Source organism: Arachis hypogaea, chromosome 4 (assembly GCF_003086295.3).
Source record: "Arachis hypogaea cultivar Tifrunner chromosome 4, arahy.Tifrunner.gnm2.J5K5, whole genome shotgun sequence".
Lineage (NCBI taxonomy): Eukaryota > Viridiplantae > Streptophyta > Magnoliopsida > Fabales > Fabaceae > Arachis > Arachis hypogaea.
The window spans coordinates 36,691,068-36,713,447 of NC_092039.1; the positions used below are offsets into that span (position 1 = coordinate 36,691,068).

At 38.2% G+C, this 22,380-nt stretch overlaps 1 protein-coding gene across 1 annotated transcript; it reads right to left on the minus strand.

Moving 5' to 3' along the window:
* Positions 1 to 1,482: 1,482 nt before the first annotated feature.
* Positions 1,483 to 2,460, minus strand: LOC112794805 (uncharacterized). The gene has a single exon (XM_025836786.1). It carries the CDS (start codon positions 2,458 to 2,460, stop codon positions 1,483 to 1,485), a length of 978 nt encoding a protein of 325 aa, XP_025692571.1.
* Positions 2,461 to 22,380: the final 19,920 nt, after the last annotated feature.

The window sequence follows — 22,380 nt, forward strand, 5'->3', positions numbered from 1 at the left end:
TACCATAATAAAAACAGGTTTGATGGAGTCCTTTGTATTCTAATCTGAATTCCTTCTATAGTGCTGAGAATGATGGCACTAGCTTCTTCCTTAGGTCAATCTCTACGCATATTCATGCAAATTCGCCTATTGAATGGATAGAAGTGTGTTCATCCACTCTAAATATTATTCCAATAATCTTTCACACATTCCATAAGAAATATCTGTTGTACAATTTCCTTGGGAGGTTAGGGATTCTGGCCCACATAGCGACTTTCTGAACTTCATTCTCTTGTGGCATGAAGAGGGGTCTCCATCTCTAAACGAGAAGATAGTGATCCGCAACTATCCAAGGGCCTTTGAATAACATATGAGCATATCTTGGCTTGAGAAATGAACCAGAAAGTAGCCTCCTTCCAAATCCATTACTCGAACAACTTCCTTTTTTGTTCATCTTCTGCTAATCCATCGCTCCATAGTTTGCAAGTTTAGTTTCTTTCCCAAGGGTTTAACAATGAGGGACTGTTTTCATGGTCTGTACCACCCGTTGTATTCTTCAAGGGACACTTCTATGGTTAGGTTTAGATTGAAGGGAGCCTGATCATCCTCTATAGCCTCCATTGAATCTTCATCCAAAATGTAGTCTTTAGTTACTATATCGACAATTTCATATGGATTCAGCTTGCTAAGACAATCATTGATTAATCTGTCCTTATAGAATGGTTTTATCTTTTTCGGGATAGCAGATTCAAAAATTCTTTTCTGTAACTAAAATATTTGTTTTCTCTATAGCTACTTCTGCCCTCTCCCCTCCCTATGCACGATCACCTCCATATGATCTTTCACCTGATCTGTTTTATTTATCTTGATTTTCTTGGTGCTTCTTACCATTACCAAGTCTTTCTCTTCTAGAGATTGTTTTTCGTTTTAGCAATAGTAGTTTTTGGGTTCATTCAAACAGAGAAGAGTAGAAGAGAAAAAAAAATTTTAAGATTTTTGTACCATCAACAAAATTTTTTAGGACCTATCCAATCATTACTTCTATTATATTATACAAGATGAATATTATCGTAGTTATAATTTTTAACATTATTTGAAAAATATTTTTTTGGTGACTTTAACATTATTTGAAAAATATAACTTAAATGAAAGTTATATGTTTTTATTATTTGATAATATTTTTAATATAAAAATAACATAAAAAATAATAATGTAAATAAATTTAAAATATTATCAAATAATAAAAGTATAACCTTTAAGTGTAATTTATATCCATCATACTCACCATAATATATATGATAGCCATACCATATACATATTTCTTGCTTCGCTTATAATGGAAGCATTACACTGATACAAATTAAACAAAGTTGTGCAGAAAGAAAAATTCTGCTGATTAAGAAGGATCACAAATATAATATAACAGATTATAATTCCTAACAATAAGTACTTCATTTTGAACCAATAACTTAGTGCTTAATTAAATATATAATCTTATACATCTTAACAATAAGAGTGAAATTCAAACTTGCGAGTCCAAATATGTTTGCCGTTGATATGATGCTTTGCAATCCTTTTACCATTGAGAATCCGATCCACCATGGCCACCTTCTTTAGCACCATCACCGCATACAATTTCTGGCGACCATCGTTGCCGCCGCCGCCGCCACCCATGGTTACACTCTCCACACATTCATCCCCAAACAATTCTCTGACTTCCTTCTCCGACACCGGAAAGCCTCTAGAGAATGTCAAGAACATTGTTCTATCCTCTTTGCAAACATCATCGGAGGGCCTCTTCCCATTCCATATATTATTCTCATGAAGCAAACCGAGATTTGAAGATGATGCCTCTACTAATTGCGGCGGTGGTGCCATCATCATGTCAATAATGTCGCCAAAGAAAGTGTGGCGAAAACCCGGGGAAGTAGACAAATTAGTGAAATTACTATTATGCCTTTTCTTTGATGACGTGATAACAAGAACGTTGCCATATTTGTGATGATTATTATTTTTATTTCTTTTTTGGAGAATATTTTTATTACCATGCAAGATGTCTAAGAAGATTCTACTGCATATGTTTTTAAGAACGCTTTTGATTCCGGCAAGTGCAGTGTACCTTCTCTCATGGAAGATTCTAATTGAGATGTCTCTTTGGATTAACTTTTTCGTTAAGAATAAGCCTCCGCCACCGCCACCGCCAAGGCCACTGCTGAGGTTTTCTGTCTCGAGGAATACAAGGCATGCGGCGGCCTCGTCGACCGCGGCGGCCACGAGGGAAGGCTGGTTTTGTAGTTGCATGATAGTGTGAATGAGGTTACGGTAGCCAATGTGTTCTAGCCATAGCCACAGGGCCATGACAAGAAGGGATTGCGTGATGTCACGGCGGAGTTTGAAGATGAGGAAGCGGAAGAGGCTGCGGTCGGTTTTGTGGAAGTGGTGGAGCTCTTCGGTGGTGAGTGGAGACATAGTGGTAGCCATTTTAGTATAAGTTTGAGTGTGTAGTAACGGTGGTGCATGAAAGGAAAGAAGAATGAGTTGGGTGAAGCTAATTAAATAGATCAAATTAAATGTTCTTTCAAATAAAAACAAATGAGGCCTATATTTATGATTACATTATTACTAGTAGACCACTTTTTTTAATGTTATTGTTTTAAAATATTAATGGTAATTAATGAGTGGAAATTAGTTAAAATGTATAATAAATTTTTAATATTTTAATTAACAATCATATTATATTTATAAAAATAATAAACACTAAATATCTAAATTAATTATTAAAATATATTTTAAAATATAAAATATATTTTAAAAATAAATTAAATAACATATATATATATATATATATATATATATATATATATATATATATATATATATATATATATATAGTGACTTATTTAATGAGTAATTTTTTTAACTAATTGACTTAGTTTGAATATTTAATGAGATATTTGATATATATCAAGTATCATGAATGGATAAATTTTGGGAAACAATAAAATAGCCTAACACATGGATACTGAATAAGTAGTTTAATTTATATTTTAGATGTGTAATTTTTTAATTACTAATTATTGACTTGTTATTATTTTTGTTTAATAGAATTGTTGTGAATAATCTCTTGTTGCTAATTTGTAAGTACTACGTGCGTCACATGTGAAACAATTGATTCAAAATTTTGATGCTTTTTATATGAGTCTCTTCTATTTAATTATAAAATAATATTATACATCTAAATTTTTTATTAATTAAATTTAATTAAATTAATTTAATATAATAAAAATTAATTATAATTAATATTATTTTAAATTTTATTATTTAATTTAATTAAATTTAATTAATAAAAAATTTAAATATATAATATTATTATATAATAAATTTAAAAATATTATTTATACATCAAAATTAATTATTAAAAATTATTATATATTTATATATAAATATATATTATTTAATTTATTTTTAATATATAATTTTATTTTAATGTATATTTTATATTAATAATTAGTTTTAGAAATTAATTTTAGTATATATCTACGTCGTTGTAACTAATATTCATTAGTATCAAATTATATAGAAGGGACAATCTTATAGAATAGTGATAAAATATGATAGTTAGATGCCCTAAAAATATTATTGTAATTAATACTTGTGTACGAAAAGTGTAGGGCGTTCTAAAAAAAATAGGTAAATTTTATTCAATTTTTTTACTAAATTTTTTTAAACTGTCACAATTTGGTTAAATTGATGGAGTTTTCGAAGTGTAATGTAGCTCCGTTTTAATTGAGATGACGCGATTTTAGACTCTCACCGCAGCAAATAATTTTAGAGGAAAGAGATTTTGTTTCACTAAAAAATCCAAACAAAATTAATATGCGCTATAAACCTTCAGTTTTTGGTGCGAGATTCCCAGCAGAACAAAGGTAAGTCAATCACTGATCTTCTTTTCCGTTATTGTGACTCTTCTCTCTATTAATTTCAGCTGCCACGTCTGCCTCATCATTTGTCCCGGTCACTAGTCTCATCCCTCCGCAATGTAGTTCCCGTGCGCGAAGGTAAAGTGTAAGGGGTCGTTTGAGATTTCTCCTGCCGTGTATGTCCGTAACGTCATTGGCCTCCTCCCCAGCCATCCGTCCCTGTGTCATCGTCGGCAGCCTTCTCTCCTTGTCCTGTTGTGCGTTGCCGATCACAAGAGACTTCCCTCTCAGTTGTATGTTCTTCTCTCTTGTCCCAATTTAATTTTGATGGCTGTTGATAAATTAATCTTGCATCAATTTAATCTTTTCTAAATTTTGGTTTGAACAACATTGATCGAATTATTTTGTCCAAATTTTTCTTCCCTAATTTAACATTTAAATTAATTTTTTTCCAATTTTTGAATCGATGAGTCTTGATATGTTTGTGTTTATTGCTTTGACTCATTTAGCACATACTCCTTAATAGTTTTTTAAGACAATTTCAAAATCTGAATTTTTTAAATTGTAAGATTTGAAATGATGTAAATAAATAAATAAATAACTGACATTAACACATTTGTAATTTTACCTTTATTGAACTAAGCTGAAAAGTTGTAGCTTTTAGAAATTGGATAACTTTTAAGTTTTACTTTTGATATTCAAACTCATAGGAGGCATCATTCTCTCTAATCTTATTACTTAATGATTCCAACTGATGCTCATATTCTTGTGACTTCTCTTTCAGTTCTCCTTTAGCATCCTTGATTTCTGGTTCCAACTATGAGCACTGTAAATCATATGTTTTCATTGTTATGTTTAGATCTTTTGTAAGTCTAACAATATCTTGGTTACTATTTTTCAATGCTTCTTCTAATTCTTGCTTCTCTAATAAAAATTTTGAATTTTTTTTCTAGATTATTCACCAGTTTAGTAACATTGTCTTGATTATCTTTTTTTGAATGTTTCTATTTCTTGTTATAATGCTGAAATTTTCATGGTTTTATTCTCAAGATCTTTCATCAGCTTAGTAATATCTTAGTTATTATTTTTCAATGTCTCTTTTAATTCTCGAAATAACATTCTAAATTTGTCTTAACTTAAACTTATCTATGTATTATTTTTGTTTGCCTTGAAGCAGGTTTTCTGACGAACCAATATCTCAAAAATTTGAAATAAATTATTTAAGGTGTATTCTTGTACCTTCAACTTCAACTGTGACAGGTATTTCATTTGTCAAGAATTAATAAGTCTTGCACAAAATATTTTCGAAAATTTATTTAATATTTATTTATAATCTAAAAACGTATAAATTATTGGCAAACTACTTGGCGGATCTATTTGTTTTATTACTCAAGTTGTTCTACTAACTTAAAACAATAAAATTTAGAATTGTTATGCATAAATTAAATTACTGATTTAAACTTCAATTAGCACGCTTTTAAATTCTATTATATTGTCTCATCTTTTTCTTTTCTTTTGATAAAATTTTGGCACTCACCTTTTTGTTTTTAGATAGAAACAAGTGTATGTATAAATTTTGTTTATAGAGTTAAAAAAGTAACTATTTTTTACTACTAGTACATGAAAATAAATTTTATATTATTATTATTATTATTATTATTATTATTATTGTTGTTGTTGTTGGAATTTTAGTGATTGAAATTGAATAAAAAAAATATGGTATGTCATTTTTAAGACTAAAATATTAAAATAAAAAGTCAATTAAATCTGAAGTTGAACTAAAACTTTTTACTTCTTTTTCTTTTCAATTTATACTTCAATAATTGAAATCTAGTTAAACTTAATTATTATATTTTTTAATTATCAAATTATAAATATATTTTTTATAAGTCAAAAGTTTAAAAAAATTATTTTTAAAATTTTTCAAACAACCCTTAATCTTGTTTTGGCTTCTCTCTTTTTTCACGATCTTTATTTATTACTAGTTAGCTCGTACATTTCTTGTCACGTTTGAAGTTTTCATTTATACATGCTAAATTTACCCTCTCCTTATTTTATGTACTTATTCGCCGCAATTTGAATGACATGGTTTTACTGTTACCAAATTTGCATGCATGGAAGGTAAAAGAAGTGAGATAAGTCTCAATGTAGTCCCTAAAATTGCACTCGAGTCTCAAAGTAGTCCCTAAACTTAAAAGTTCCTTAGAGTCATCCCCGAACTTGCACTCCGGGACTCAAAGTTGTCTTTCCGGCAATTTCAGTACACGTGGCGCAACCGGAAAGCTTAGCTGGCAGCCTTGGTGACACGTGAGACTCACAACGGCTAGCTGATGTGGCAGAGTAAACTCTTCTGACTCAATTTGGTCCCTCAGGGTTAGTTAAAACCCTAATCCCCAAATTTGAAGGCCACATTGTTCACTCTACTCTCTTCTCGTTGGTCCTGTGTTCTTCTCTTCTCCCTCTCTGAAACCCGTCAGTTATGGCTACCACGAGCAATGCAGCTGGGAGCTCGAACAACCCACGATCATTTGGAAGCATCATAAGGAGAATGAACAGAAACAGAGAAGCCTCGTTTGCCAGAATGGTGTGCCTGCGGGTCGAGACCGGTGCTCTAGTGGTCAGGGACGGATTCTAATCCAAGGAGACCGTTCCTGGGTTGCCCAAACTACAATGTAAGTGTTGTTGTTGTTGAATGCTGTATTGGAGGATATAAATTTTGATGATTGAATTTTCTTTGATGTGCAGACCGTTGGGAAGAAATGGTGTGGATTGTTTTTGTGGGTTGATAAAGTTTTGGAAAATGCCATGCCATGTGATGATAGAACAAGACATTCAGTTGATGATGAAGAATGGAAGATGAAGATGGCTTGGAAATTTGGTAAATTAGAAACTGAAATTAGGGTTCTAAAAATGGGGAGAATTTTGATGTTTGTGTTCATGCTGCTGATTGTAATTGGTGTTCTTGTATTAAAGCTGGATAGACAGCAGGGTCAACTGTATCTAGCAAAAAACAAATGACATGCATGTTATATGCATTCCTTGTTCATGTAGTTGTTCCTATCCTTTTGTTTGAAAGAAATGAAAATTAAGGTGTTTGATTATATGCATACTTCTGTTCCTGGACCTCTTTTCAATGAAATAGAAATGGACAGCACTTGAACTAGTCTTAGATTTGTAACAGATGATAATATATAAAGAAAAGGTTGAGAAAACTCAATTGATTAAAATCATAATTCATAATTCATAATTCATATTCATATTGGTAATGTTTGATTCAAAAAAGGCATTATAGAGCCAAAACACCAGCAAAATAGATACAAAAAAACAGCCTGCTTTCCCTAAAATCTCCAACACTGGGACAATGTTTTAGACATTGTAAACAACATCAGCAAAATAGATACAAAAAATAGCCTACTTTCCCTAAAATCCCCAACACTGGGACAATGTTTTAGGCATTGTAAACAACATCAGCAAAATAGATACAAAAAAACAGCCTGCTTTCCCTAAACATAATCATCCTAATCTTCATTTTTTGTGTCTGGGTGCCTTGAATCCAGGATTGGGCATAAACTTCATGAAATTTGCAAGCCTTGTAGCAGTTCCCTGTGTTGCATCTTGCATAGGGTTAGGTGGGGGATTTCTTGATGTATGACTACTTCCTGGTGGGGTAGCAGCATGTGGGGTGGTTACTGGTGGATTGCTACTTCCTGAAGCTGGTTTTTCACAACCCTTGGCTAACTTTCTTTTTAAAGGGAGCTTTGGCGGCCTAACAGGTGAGGGTAGAACCTATCAGTCAAGAAATATAACATAGTTAGTAAACTATGTAAAGATGTGAGTATGATAAATTTAAAATCATATAAGCTCGTAAACCTGTTGAGAGGCATCAGTTGCTTCCGAGGGTGGTTGACTTTGGTCAAGATTGATTTTGGTTGGGGCTTTTGGGACAGGGGCAGCAGAGTTGGCCTGACCTTCACCACCATTAGCAGCAGTGGGTTGTGCAATGGCAGCCTCTGCAGCAGCAGCTTCTTCAGCTGCAGCAGCCTCTTCGGCAGCAGCCCTCTTTGGGCAGTTCCTTCTCGTGTGTTCTGCTTCGCCATAACAACGATATCGACCTTTTTTATATATTCTTTTTATCTTCGTCTTTAACTTCTTACTCCCACTTGCCTCCTCATCAGCATCTTTTCTTCTTTTTTTCTTGAGTGGTCCGGGCTTGTTTCTAAATTTTGGTGCTTGTGGTCTGTTATATGGTGACTTTTTCCATAGTGCTTGACCTGGAATTGGATTGATATGGAAGACATATGTGTTGTTATATGCTTCCATGGTCAACCACTGGTGACAGTAGTCCTCCGGTCTCTTACCAGCCCTTGCCAGTGCAGCACATGCATGCACACATGGCATCCCTAAACAACATTCACACAACAACGAAGACAACAACAGTAAGCCTACAACAAAGGTTGATAATGATAATAAGACTAAGACAATGAATTTAAAAAACAGTACCACTCAATTGCCAGAAACCACATGTGCAGAGCCTCTTTCCCAAGTCCACAACCATGTTGGTCGGCCAGCCATGTACTTCAAACTTCTCATAATCTGCATCACCAGACCACATCGGGATCCAATTTTTTGATTCCTTCCGTATCTTTTCTAACCTGCTGCATTGTATAGGAGGTAGAACTCCAGTGTTCGAATTCAGCTTCACCTTGTTCCTAGCTATCGATCTCATTGCATACATTCTAACTTCTTCCAAGAGTGTGATAATAGGCTTAGCTCTAGCATCTTTGATCCTGGAGTTGAAGACTTCACAGGCATTGTTGCAGATGTTATCTATTTTAGGTGCATTACTGAAGAATGCCCGGCTCCAAGAGTCTCTAGGTCACTTGTTCAAATACTCCCAGGCTTCCTTATTAACCCTTTCAATATTTTTGATGATATCAAGGAAGCCATCTTAGCTAGTACACCTTGCACAATCCCAGAGTAGCCCTCTAAGCTGGAGATCCTTCCATTGCTTGTTGAAGTTCTTCCACAGATGCCAAACACAGAATCTGTGATGCACATCTGGAAAAACCTCCTTAACTGCATTTATAAGGCCCTGTTTCAGATACCAAAGAAGGGGTCAGATAGTTGTTATCGGGAAGCAAATCTGTCCCTACAGTTATATAAGTGACATCAAAATAGTCCCTAGACTTGTTCAAGTGACATCAAACTAGTCCCTACACTTATGTAAGTGACATCAAACTAGTCCCTACACAGCACTATTATAGAACATTATGCAGAACAGGATAAATGAGTAACAACAGATTGACAGAACATGATGCAGCATATAATTAGTCTAGGGTTAATTCTGCATATATAGACAGCAGCCCAGTGTATTAACATCAGATAGATAACTACAATAGATAGGTTGACACTAAATAACTTAGAATTTCTTAAGTCACAACCACTGTATAAATAAGTCACAATAGATTAATTTAGCAACTATAGACAGCAGCCATGTGTTATTATCATCATGTTGAAACACACCCAATAGGTAACTAATAAGTAACAACAAGTGACTTGTTATAACTAAGAAGTATTAAGTCACAACCAGTGTATAAACATCATTTTAAGTCACAATAGATTAATTCAGCATATATAATCAGCAACCCAGTGTGTAAACATCATTTTAAGTGACAACCTATAAATATTACATACCTTCTGCATCCTCAATATACACAGGCTCAGATACTCCATGTTCGTAGTACACATGAATAACCCCCTTGTTCTACTGAGCCAGGTAACACATCTCCATTAGCTCATTATCATCTGCTATTGCTCTTAAACCAGTTTGCATAGGCCGATTAGGCACCAGCCACCAACTTTGGCTAACCTTGTCATACCCAATTTTCTTGTGATAGTCTCGGATAAAGAATACATCCAGCGTGTCTGTATCAATATCCGGCAACTCACAAGTCTCTCCACCGTTGTAAGACATACTCCCATCGGTCTCTGTGATAAATGACCCTCCATGGTGAAATATAATCGTAATTAACAGATCACCCATTGATGAGCGGATATTTTATACGCTTTTTGGGCGTAATTTTATGTAGATTTTAGTATGTTTTAATTAATTTTTAGTAGAATATTATTAGTTTTTAGGAAAAAATCATATTTCTGGACTTTACTATGAGATTTTGTGTTTTTCTGTGATTTCAGGTATTTTCTGGCTGAAATTGAGGGAGCTGAGCAAAAATCTGAGTTAGGCTGAAAAAGGACTGCTGATGCTGTTGTATTCTGACCTCCCTGCACTCGAAATGGATTTTTTGGAGCTACAGGAGTCCAATTGGCGCGCTCTCAACGGCGTTGGAAAGTAGACATCCAGGGCTTTCCAGCAATATATAATAGTTCATACTTTGCGCGAAGATAGATGACGTAACTTGGCGTTGAACGCCAAGTACATGCTGCTGTCTAGAGTTAAACGCCAGAAAAACGTCATGATCCAGAGTTGAACGCCCAAAACACGTTATAACTTGGAGTTCAACTCCAAGAAAAGCCTCAGCACGTGGATAGCTTTAGTCTCAGCCCCAGCACACACCAAGTGGGCCTCAGAAGTGGATTTCTGCACCAATTATCTTAGTTTACTCATATTCTGTAAACCTAGTGGTGGACGAAATTGTGATCCATGTTCTAACTATTTTGAGATGAAAGCTTTATTATGGCACTGGTTGAATTCACAACTCCGTTCAACTAACCAGCAAGTGTACTGGGTCGTCCAAGTAATAAACCTTACGTGAGTAAGGGTCGATCCCACAGAGATTGTTGGTATGAAGCAAGCTATGGTCACCTTGCAAATCTCAGTTAGGCAGATTAAAATGGTTTATGGGTTTTCGAAAATAAAGATAAGAAAATAGAAATAATAAAAGAGATAGAAGACTTATGCAGATTCATTGGTGGGAATTTCAGATAAGTGAGTGGAGATGCTGCATGGCTCAAGGACGCCTGCTCTCCTACTGCTTCTACTCAATCCTTCTTACTCCTTTCCATGGCAAGCTTTGTATAGGGGTTCACCATCAGCTGTGGCTACTTTCAATCCTCTCGGGAAAATAATCCTATGCGGCTGTCACTCACACGGCTAATCGTCTGGAGGCATCACCCATGGTTGATGGCTACATCCCATCCTCGCAGTGAAAACTAATGCTCACGCACTCTGTCACAGTACGGCTAATCACTGGTTGGTTCCCGCTCCTACTGGAATAGAATCCCTTGATTCTTTTGCGTCTGTCACTAACGCCCATCACTTGCAAGTTTGAAGCACGTCACAGTCATTCATTACCGGAATCCTACTCGGAATACCACAGACAAGGTGAGACTTTCCGGATTCCCAGGATCCTACTCGGAATACCACAGACAAGGTGAGACTTTCCGGATCCTCATAAATGCCGCCATCTATCTAGCTTATACCACGAAGATTCTGTTGGGGAATCTAAGAGATACGCATTTAAGCTCTGTTGCATGTAGAACGGAAGTGGTTGTCAATCACGCGCGTTCATAAGTGAGAATGATAATGAGGGTTACTTATCATCACATTCATCATATTCTTGGGTACGAATGAATATCTTGGAATAAGAATAAGAGAGATTTGAATAAAAGAAAATAGAACTTCATTAATACTTGAGGTACATCAGAGCTCCACACCCTTAATCTATGGTGTGCAGAAACTCCACCGTTGAAAATACATAAGTAAAAGAGGTTCAGGCATGGCCAAATGGCCAGCCCTCCCTAACGTGATCAATGATCTCTTAGGATGAAGAATAAAACAAAACTGAGACCAAAGATGTCTAATACAATAGATAAATGTCCTATATATACTAGACTAGCTCCTAGGGTTTACATGAGTAAGTAATTGATGCATAAATTCACTTCCGGGGCCCACTTGGTGTATGCTTGGGCTGAGCTTGATTAATCCACGAGCTGAGGCATCTCTTGGAGTTGAACTCTGAGTTATGACGTGTTTTGGGCGTTCAACTCCGGATCATGACGTTTTTCTGGCGTTTAACTCCAGACAGCAGCGTGTACTTGGCGTTCAACGCCAAGTTACGTCGTCAATCTTCGAATAAAGTATGGACTATTATATATTGCTGGAAAGCCCTGGATGTCTAATTTCCAACGCCGTTGAGAGCGCGCCAATTGGAGTTCTGTAGCTCCAGAAAATCCATTTCGAGTGCAGGGAGGTCAGATTCCAACAGCATCAGCAGTCCTTTTGTCAGCCTTCTTCAGAGTTTTGCTCAAATCCCTCAATTTCAGCCAGAATTTACCTGAAATCACAGAAAAACACACAAACTCATAGTAAAGTCCAGAAATGTGAATTTAACATAAAAACTAATGAAAACATCCCTAAAAGTAGCTCAAACTTACTAAAAACTATATAAAAACAATGCCAAAAAGCGTATAAATTATCCGCTCATCACAACACCAAACTTAAATTGTTGCTTGTCCCCAAGCAACTGAAAATCAATTAGGATAAAAAGAAGAGAACATACTATAAATCTCAGAATATCAATGAATATTAATTTAATTAGATGAGCGGGACTTGTAGCTTTTTGCTTCTGAACAGTTTTGGCATCTCACTTTTTCCTTTGTAGTTTAGAGTGATTGGTATCTCTGGGAACTCAGAATTTCGGATAGTGTTATTGACTTTCCTAGTTAAGCATGTTGATTCTTGAACACAGCTACTTATGAGTCTTGGCTGTGGCCCTAAGCACTTTGTTTTCCAGTATTACCACCGGATACATCAAATGCCACAGACACATAACTGGGTGAACCTTTTCAGATTGTGACTCAGCTTTGCTAGAGTCCCCAGTTAGTGGTGTCCAGAGCTCTTAAGCACACTCTTTTGCTTTGGATCACGACTTTAACCACTCAGTCTCAAGTTTTTCACTTGGACCTTCATGACACAAGCACATGGTTAGGGACAGCTTGATTTAGCCGCTTAGGCCTGGATTTAATTTCCTTGGGCCCTCCTATCCATTAATGCTCAAAGCCTTGGATCCTTTTTACCCTTGCCTTTTGGTTTTAAGGGCCATTGGCTTTTTCTACTGCTCCTTCTTTTTCTTTCTATTATTTTTTTCGCCACTTTTTTTTCTTTTTTTTCGCAAGCTTCCTTTTTCACTGCTTTCTCTTGCTTCAAGAATCAATTTCATGATTTTTCAGATCATCAATAACATTTCTCTTTGTTCATCATTCTTTCAAGAGCCAACAATTTTAACACTCATAAACAACAAGATCAAAAATATGCACTGTTCAAGCATTCATTCAGAAAACAGAAATTATTGCCACCACATCAATATAATTAAATTAAATTCAAGGATAAATTCGAAAATTCATGTACTTCTTGTTCTTTTGAATTAAAACATTTTTCATTTAAGAGAAGTGAAGGATTAATGGATTTTATTCATAGCTTTAAGGCATGGTTACACACTAATGATCATGAAGTAGAGACACAAAACATAGATAAACACAACATTTAAAAACCGAAAACAGAAAGAAATAAAGAACAAGGAATGAATCCACCTCTTAGTGGCGTCTTCTTCTTGAAGGACCAACAATGTCTTTAAGCTCTTCTATGTCCCTTCCTTGCCTTTGTTGCTCCTCCCTCATTACTCTTTGATCTTCTCTTATTTCTTGGAGAATGATGGAGTGTTCATGATGTTCCACCCTTAATTGTTCAACATGATGGCTCAAATCTTCTAAAGAGGTACTGAGTTGCTCCCAATAGTTGTTGGGAGGAAAGTGCATTCCTTGAGGCATTTGTTGATGATGAACTTCCTCATGTTCTTCTTGAGGGCCGTGAGGAACTTCTCTTGTTTGCTCCATCCTTTTCTTGGTGATGGGCTTGTCTTCTTCGATGGAGACATCTCCATCTATGATAACTCCAGCTGAGTAGCATAGATGGCATATAAGGTGGGGGAAGGCTAGCCGTGCCATAGGTGAGGACTTGTCGGCTATTTTGTAAAGTTCATTGGAGATGACCTCATGAACCTCTACTTCTTCTCCAATCATGATGCTATGGATCATGATGGCCCGATCCACAGTAACTTCAGATCGGTTGCTAGTAGGGATGATGGATCTTTAGATGAACTCCAACCATCCTCTAGCCACAGGCTTGAGATCCAGTCTTCTTAGTTGAACTGGCTTGCCTTTGGAGTCTATTTTTCATTGGGCGCCATCCACACATATGTCCATTAGGACTTGGTCCAACCTTTGATTAAAGTTGACCCTTCTAGTGTAGGGGCGTTCATCTCCTTGCATCATAGGTAAATGAAACGCCAATCTCACATTTTCCGAACTAAAATCTAAGTATTTCCCCCGAACCATTGTGATATAGTTCTTTGGATTTGGGTTCATACTTTGGTCATGGTTTCTAGTGATCCATGCATTGGCATAGAACTCTTGAACCATCAATACTCCCGACTTGTTGCATGGGGTTGGCTAAGACTTCCCAACCTCTTCTTTGAATTTCATGTCGGATTTCCGGATACTCATTCTTTTTGAGCTTGAAAGGGACCTCGGGGATCACCTTCTTCTTTGCCACAACATCATAGAAGTGGTCTTGATGGCTCTTGGAGATGAATCTCTCCTTCTCCCATGACTCGGAGGTGGAAGCTTTTGTCTTCCCTTTCCCTTTTCTAGAGGATACTCCGGCCTTAGGTGCCATTGATGGTAATGGAAAAACAAAAAGCTTATGCTTTTACCACACCAAACTTAAAATTTTGCTCGCCCTCGAGCAAGAAAGAAAAGAAAAGTAGAAGAAGAAGAATAGGGAAGAGAGGGAGAAGATGTGTTTCGGCTATGTGGGAGAATATGGGTTTGTGAGGTGTGAAAATGAAGAAGAGTGGAAGGGTATTTATAGGGAGAGGGGAGGGTAAAGGTTCGGCCAATTTGGGTGGGAATGGGTGGAAAAATGAATTTGAATTTTATGAAGGTAGGTGGGGTTTATGAGGAAGAGTGGGTTGATGTGAATGGTGAATGGGGTAATTGGGAAGAGGAATTGAGGTGATTGATGAAGAATATTGGGAATTGTGACATGGGGTATTCAAATCACAAAAATAGGATTAGGAGGTAAGGTGGGAATATGGTAGGTGGGGATCCTGTGGGGTCCACAGATCCTGAGGTGAAAAGAAATACCATTCCTTCACCATATAGGCATGTAAAATGCCTTCATGCATCATTCTGGCGTTCAAACGCCCATTGATGCATGTTCTGGGCGTTCAACACCCATGTAATGCATGTTTCTGGCGTTGAACGCCAGTTTCATGCTTGTTTCTGGCGTTCAGCGCCAGTTTGTCCTCTGTGTGCACATCCTGGCGTTAAACGCCGGGTTGTTGCTTGTTTCTGGTGTTCAGCGCCAGAATGGTGCTCTGTTCTGGCGTTGAACGCCGGCCAGATGCACCTTACTGGCGTTGAACGCCAGTCTGCGCTGCCTCCAGGGTGAACAATTTTTTTCTTCTGTTTTTGACTCTGTTTTTAATTTTTTTTATTTTTTCGTGACTCCTCATGATCATGTACCTAATTAAACACAAAAATAACACAGAAACAAAATAAAATAAAATTAGATAAATAAAATTGGGTTGCCTCCCAACAAGCGCTTCTTTAATGTCAATAGCTTGACAGTGGCTCTCATGGAGCCACAAGGTGATCAGGTCAATGTTGTATAGTTGTCCACACCAAACTTAGAGTTTGGATATGGGATCTTAACACCAAACTTAGAGTTTGGTTGTGGTCTCACAACACCAAACTTAGAGTTTGACTGTGTGGGCTCTTCTTGACTCTGAACTGAGAGAAGCTCTTCATGCTTACTCTCCTCTGTCACAGAGGGATGGCCATGTGCCTTAAACACAAGGTAGTCCCCATTTAATTGAAGAACTAACTCACCTCTATTGACATCTATCACAGCTCCTGCTGTGGCTAGGAAAGATCTTCCTAGGATGATGCATTCATCATCTTTCTTTCTAGTGTCTAGGATTATGAAATCAGCAGGGATGTAAAGGCCTTCAACCTTTACTAGCACGTCCTCTACTATTCCATAAGCTTGTCTCACTGACTTGTCTGCCAATTGTAATGAGAACAAGGCAGGTTGTACCTCAATGATCCCTAGCTTCTTGGTGGGCGAAATTGTGAACAATACTTTTTCACAACTCTCATAATCCCCGGTATTGGCTTCCAAAAACTTGGTAGCTCAGTACCATGGCATTACACAACTTCGCACAACTAACCAGCAAGTGCACTGGGTCGTCCAAGTAATAAACCTTACGTGAGTAAGGGTCGATCCCACGGAGATTGTTAGTATTGAAGCAAGCTATGGTCATCTTGTAAATCTTAGTCAGGCAAACTCAAATGGATATAGTGATGAACGAAAATAACACAAAGGTAAAGATAGAGATACTTATGTAATTCATTGGTAGGAACTTCAGATAAGTGCATGAAGATGCCTTCCCTTCCGTCTCTCTGCTTTCCTACTGCCTTCATCCAATCCTTCTTACTCCTTTCCATGGCAAGCTCGTATAGGGTTTCACTGTTGTCAGCAGCTACCTCCCATCCTCGCAGTGAAAACTAATGCTCAATACTCTGTCACAGTACGGCTAATCACCGGTTCGGTTCCCTCCCCTACCGGAATAGAATCACTCTTTTGCGTCTGTCACTAACGCCCAGTGGGTTACAGGTTTGAAGCACGTCACAGTCATTCAATCATTGAATCCTACTCAGAATACCACAGACAAGGTTAGACCTTCCGGATTCTCTTGAATGCCGCCATCAGGTCCTGCCTATACCACGAAGACTCTGATCTCACGGAATGGTTGGCTCGTTTGTCAGGCGAGCACTCGGTTGTCAGGCGATCAACCATGCATCGTGCAATCAGGAATCCAAGAGATATTCACCAAGCCTCAAATGCTTGTAGAACAAGAGTGGTTGTCAGTCACTTTGTTCATGGGTGAGAATGGTGATGGGCGTCAATCATCACCTTCATCAAGTTGAAGAACAAGTGATATCTTGGAACAAGAACAAGCGGAATTGAATGGAAGAACAATAGTAATTGCATTAATACTCGAGGTACAGCAGAGCTCCACACCTTAATCTATGGTGTGTAGAAGCTCCACCGTTGAAAATACATAAGCATAAGGTCTAGGCATGGCCAAATGGCCAGCCTCCCAATGATCTAAGATAGCATAAAAATGAAGATAGCTACCCCGATATATCAATACAATAATAAAAGGTCCTACTTATAGAAAACTAGTAGCCTAAGGTGTACAGAAATGAGTAAATGACATAAAAATCCACTTCCGGGCCCACTTGGTGTGTGCTTGGGCTGAGCAATGAAGCATTTTTCGTGCAGAGACTCTTCTTGGAGTTAAACGCCAGCTTTGGTGCCAGTTTGGGCGTTTAACTCCCATTTGGGTGCCAGTTCCAGCGTTTAACGCTGGGATTTCTTGAGGTGACTTTGAACGCCGGTTTGGGCCATCAAATCTTGGGCAAAGTATGAACTATCATATATTGCTGGAAAGCCCAGGATGTCTACTTTCCAACGCCGTTGAGAGCGCGCCAATTGGGCTTCTGTAGCTCCAGAAAATCCACTTCGAGTGCAGGGAGGTCAGAATCCAACAGCATCTGCAGTCCTTTTTGGTCTCTGAATCAGATTTTTGCTCAGGTCCCTCAATTTCAGCCAGAAAATACCTGAAATCACAGAAAAACACACAAACTCATAGTAAAGTCCAGAAAAGTGAATTTTAACTAAAAACTAATAAAAATATACTAAAAACTAACTATATCATGTCAAAAATATACTAAAAACAATGCCAAAAAGTATACAAATTATCCGCTCATCACAACACCAAACTTAAATTGTTGCTTGTCCCCAAGCAACTGAAAATCAAACAGGATAAAAAGAAGAGAATATGCAATGAATTCCAAAAACATCTGTGAAGATCAGTATTAATTAGATGAGCGGGGTTTTTAACTTTTTGCCTCTGAACAGTTTTGGCATCTCAATCTATCCCTTGAAATTCAGAATGGTTGGCTTCTTTAGGAACTCAGAGTCCAGATAGTGTTAATGATTCTCTTAGTAAAGTATGATGATTCTTGAACATAGCTACTTATTGAGTCTTGGCTGTGGCCCAAAGCACTCTGTCTTCCAGTATTACCACCGGATACATACATGCCACAGACACATAATTGGGTGAACCTTTTCAGATTGTGACTCAGCTTTGCTAAAGTCCCCAATTAGAGGTGTCCAGGGTTCTTAAGCACACTCTTATTTTCCTTGGATCACAACTCTTATTTCTTTCTTTTTCTTTCTTCTCTCTATTTTTTTCGTTTTCTTTTTCTTTCTTTTTTTCGATTTTTCTCTCTTTTTTTTTTGAAAGTGCTTTTTCTTGCTTCAAGAATCATTTTTATGATTTTTCAGATCCTCAGTAACATGTCTCCTTTTTCATCATTCTTTCAAGAGCCAACATTCATGAACCACAAATTCAAGATACATATGCACTGTTTAAGCATACATTCAGAGAACAAAAATATTACCACCACATCAAAATAATTAAACTATTATAAAATTCAAAATTCATGCAATTCTTCCTTTTCAGTTAAGCACATTTTTATTCAAGAAAGGTGATGGATTCATAGGACATTCATAACTTTAAGGCATAGACACAAAGACACTAATGATCACAAGACACAAACATGGACAAACATAAGCATAAATTTTCGAAAAACAGAAGAACAAATAACAAGGAAATCAAAGAACGGGTCCACCTTAGTGATGGCGGCTCTTTCTTGCTCTTGAAGATCCTATGGAGTGCTTGAGCTCCTTAATGTCTCTTCCTTGTCTTTGTTGCTCCTCCCTCATGATTCTTTGATCTTCTCTAATCTCATGAAGGATGATGGAGTGTTCTTGGTGCTCCACCCTTAGTTGTCCCATGTTGGAACTCAACTCTCCTAGGGAGGTGTGTAGTTGCTCCCAATAGTTTTGTGGAGGAAAATTCATCCCTTGAGGAATTTCAGGGATCTCATGATGAGTGGGATCTCTTGTGTACTCCATCCTTTTCTTGGTGATGGGTTTGTCCTCATCAATGGGGATGTCACCCTCTATGTCAACTCCAACTGAATAACAGAGGTGACAAATGAGATGAGGAAAGGCTAACCTTGCCAAGGTGGAGGTCTTGTCCGCCACCTTATAGAGTTCTTGAGCTATGACCTCATGAGCCTCTATTTCTTCTCCAATCATGATGCTATGGATCATGATAGCCCGGTCTATGGTAACTTCGGACCGGTTGCTAGTGGGAATGATTGAGCGTTGTATGAACTCTAACCATCCTCTAGCCACGGGCTTGAGGTCATGCCTTCTCAATTGGACCGGCTTTCCTCTTGAATCTTGCTTCCATTGTGCGCCCTCTTCACATATGACTGTGAGGACTTGGTCCAACCTTTGATCAAAGTTGACCCTTCTAGTGTAAGGATGTTCATCTCCTTGCATCATAGGCAAGTTGAACGCCACCCTCACACTCTCCGGACTAAAATCCAAGTATTTCCCCCGAACCATAGTAAGATAGTTCTTTGGATTCGGGTTCACACTTTGGTCATGGTTCTTGGTGATCCATGCATTGGCATAGAACTCTTGAACCATCAAGATTCCGACTTGTTGAATGGGGTTGGTAAGAACTTCCCAACCTCTTCTTCGGATCTCATGGCGGATCTCCGGATATTCACCCTTTTTGAGTGAAAAAGGGACCTCGGGGATCACCTTCTTCAAGGCCACAACTTCATAGAAGTGGTCTTGATGCACCCTTGAGAGGAATCTATCCATCTCCCTTGACTCGGAGGTGGAAGCCTTTGCCTTCCCTTTCCTCTTTTTAGAGGTTTCTCCGGCCTTGGATGCCATAATGGTTATGGAAAAACGAAAAAGCAACACTTTTACCACACCAAACTTAAAATGTTTGCTCGTCCTCGAGCAAAAGAAGAAAGAAGAGAGTAGAAGAAGAAGAAATGAGGAAGAGGGAGATGGTGGTGTGTTCGGCCAAAGAGGGGGAGAAGTGGTGTTTAGGTTGTGTGAAAATGAAGGGTTGAAGAAGGGTATATATATAGGAGAGAGGGGGGTAATGGTTCGGCCATTATGGGTGGGTTTGGGAGGGAAAGTGGTTTGAATTTGAAGGGTGAGGTTGGTGGGGATTTATGAAGGATGGATGTGAGTGGTGAAGAGAAAGATGGGATTTGATAGGTGAAGGGTTTTTGGGGAGGAGGTGTTGAGGTGATTGGTGAATGGGGGAAGAAGAGAGAGAGTGATGGTGGGGTAGGTGAGGGTCCTGTGGGGTCCACAGATCCTGTGGTGTCAAGGAAAAGGCATCCTTGCACCAAATGGCATCAAAATCCACGTTTTGAGCCATTTCTGGCGTTAAACGCCGGGCTGGTGCCCATTCCTGGCGTTTAACGCCAGGTTCTTGCCCTTTACTGGCGTTTAACGCCAGTCTGGTGCCCCTTTCTGGCGTTAAACGCCCAGAATGGTGCCAGACTGGGCGTTAAACGCCCAACTGCTAGGCTGACTGGCGTTTAAACGCCAGCAGCATCTTCCTCCAGGGTGTGCTGTTTTTCTTCCTGTTTTTCATTTTGTTTTTGCTTTTTTCATTGTTTTTGTGACTTCCTATGATCATCAACCTACAAAAAAGATAAAATAACAAAAGAAAATAATTAACTATAAAGCATTGGGTTGCCTCCCAACAAGCGCTTCTTTATTGTCATTAGCTTGACAGAGGGCTCTCATGGAGCCTCAGAAATGCTCAGAGCCATGTTGGACCCTCCCAACACCAAACTTAGAGTTTGAATGTGGGGGTTCAACACCAAACTTAGAGTTTGGTTGTGGCCTCCCAACACCAAACTTAGAGTTTGACTGTGGGGGCTCAGTTTGGCTCTGTTTTGAGAGAAGCTCTTCATGCTTCCTCTCCATGATGACAGAGGGATATTCTTGGGCCTTAAACACCAAGGATTCTTCATTCACTTGAATGATCAACTCTCTTCTATCAACATCAATCACAGCCTTTGCTGTGGCTAGGAAGGGTCTGCCAAGGATGATGGATTCATCCATGCATTTCCCAGTCTCTAGGACTATGAAATCAGTAGGGATGTAATGGTCTTCAACCTTAACCAGAACATCCTCTACAAGTCCATAGGCTTGTTTTCTTGAGTTGTCTGCCATCTCTAGTGAGATTTTTGCAGCTTGTACCTCATAGATCCCTAATTTCTCCATTACAGAGAGGGGCATGAGGTTTACACTTGATCCTAAGTCACACAAGGCCTTCTTGAAGGTCATGGTGCCTATGGTACAAGGTATAGAAAACTTCCCAGGATCCTGCCTCTTTTGAGGCAGTTTCTGCCTAGACAAGTCATCTAGTTCTTTGGTGAGCAAAGGGGGTTCATCCTTCCAAGTCTCATTTCCAAATAACTTATCATTTAGCTTCATGATTGCTCCAAGGTATTTAGCAACTTGCTCTTCAGTGACATACTCATCCTCTTCAGAGGAAGAATACTCATCAGAGCTCATGAATGGCAGAAGTAAGTCCAATGGAATCTCTATGGTCTCAGTTTGAGCCTCAGATTCCCAAGGTTCCTCATTGAGGAACTCATTGGAGGCCAGTGGACGTCCAGTGAGGTCTTCCTCAGTGGCGTTCACTGCCTCTTCTTCCTCCCAGAATTCGGCCATATTGATGGCCTTGCACTCTCCTTTTGGATTTTCTTCAGTATTGCTTGGGAGAGTGCTTGGAGGAAGTTCAATAATTTTCTTGCTCAGCTGACCTACTTGTCCTTCCAAATTCCTAATGGAGGATCTAGTTTCAGTCATGAAACTTTGAGTGGTTTTGATCAGATCAGAGACCATGGTTGCTAAGTCAGAGGTATTCTGCTTAGAATTCTCTGTCTGTTGCTGAGAAGATGATGGAAAGGGCTTGCTATTGCTAAACCTGTTTCTTCCACCATTATTGTTATTGAAACCTTGTTGAGGTCTCTGTTGATCCTTCCATGAAAGATTTGGATGATTCCTCCATGAAGGATTGTAGGTGTTTCCATAGGGTTCTCCCATGTAATTCACCTTTTCTATTGAAGGGTTCTCAGGATCATAAGCTTCTTCCTCAGATGAAGCTTCCTTAGTACTGCTTGGTGCATTTTGCATTCCAGACAGACTTTGAGAAATCATATTGACTTGTTGAGTCAATATTTTGTTCTGAGCCAAAATGGCATTCAGAGTGTCAATCTCAAGAACTCCTTTCTTTTGACTAGTCCCATTGTTCACAGGATTTCTTTCAGAAGTGTACATGAATTGGTTTTTTGCAACCATTTCAATCAGTTCTTGAGCTTCAGTAGGCGTCTTCTTCAGATGAAGAGATCCTCCAGAAGAGCTATCCAAGGACATCTTGGACAGTTCAGAGAGACCATCATAGAAAATACCTATGATGCTCCATTCAGA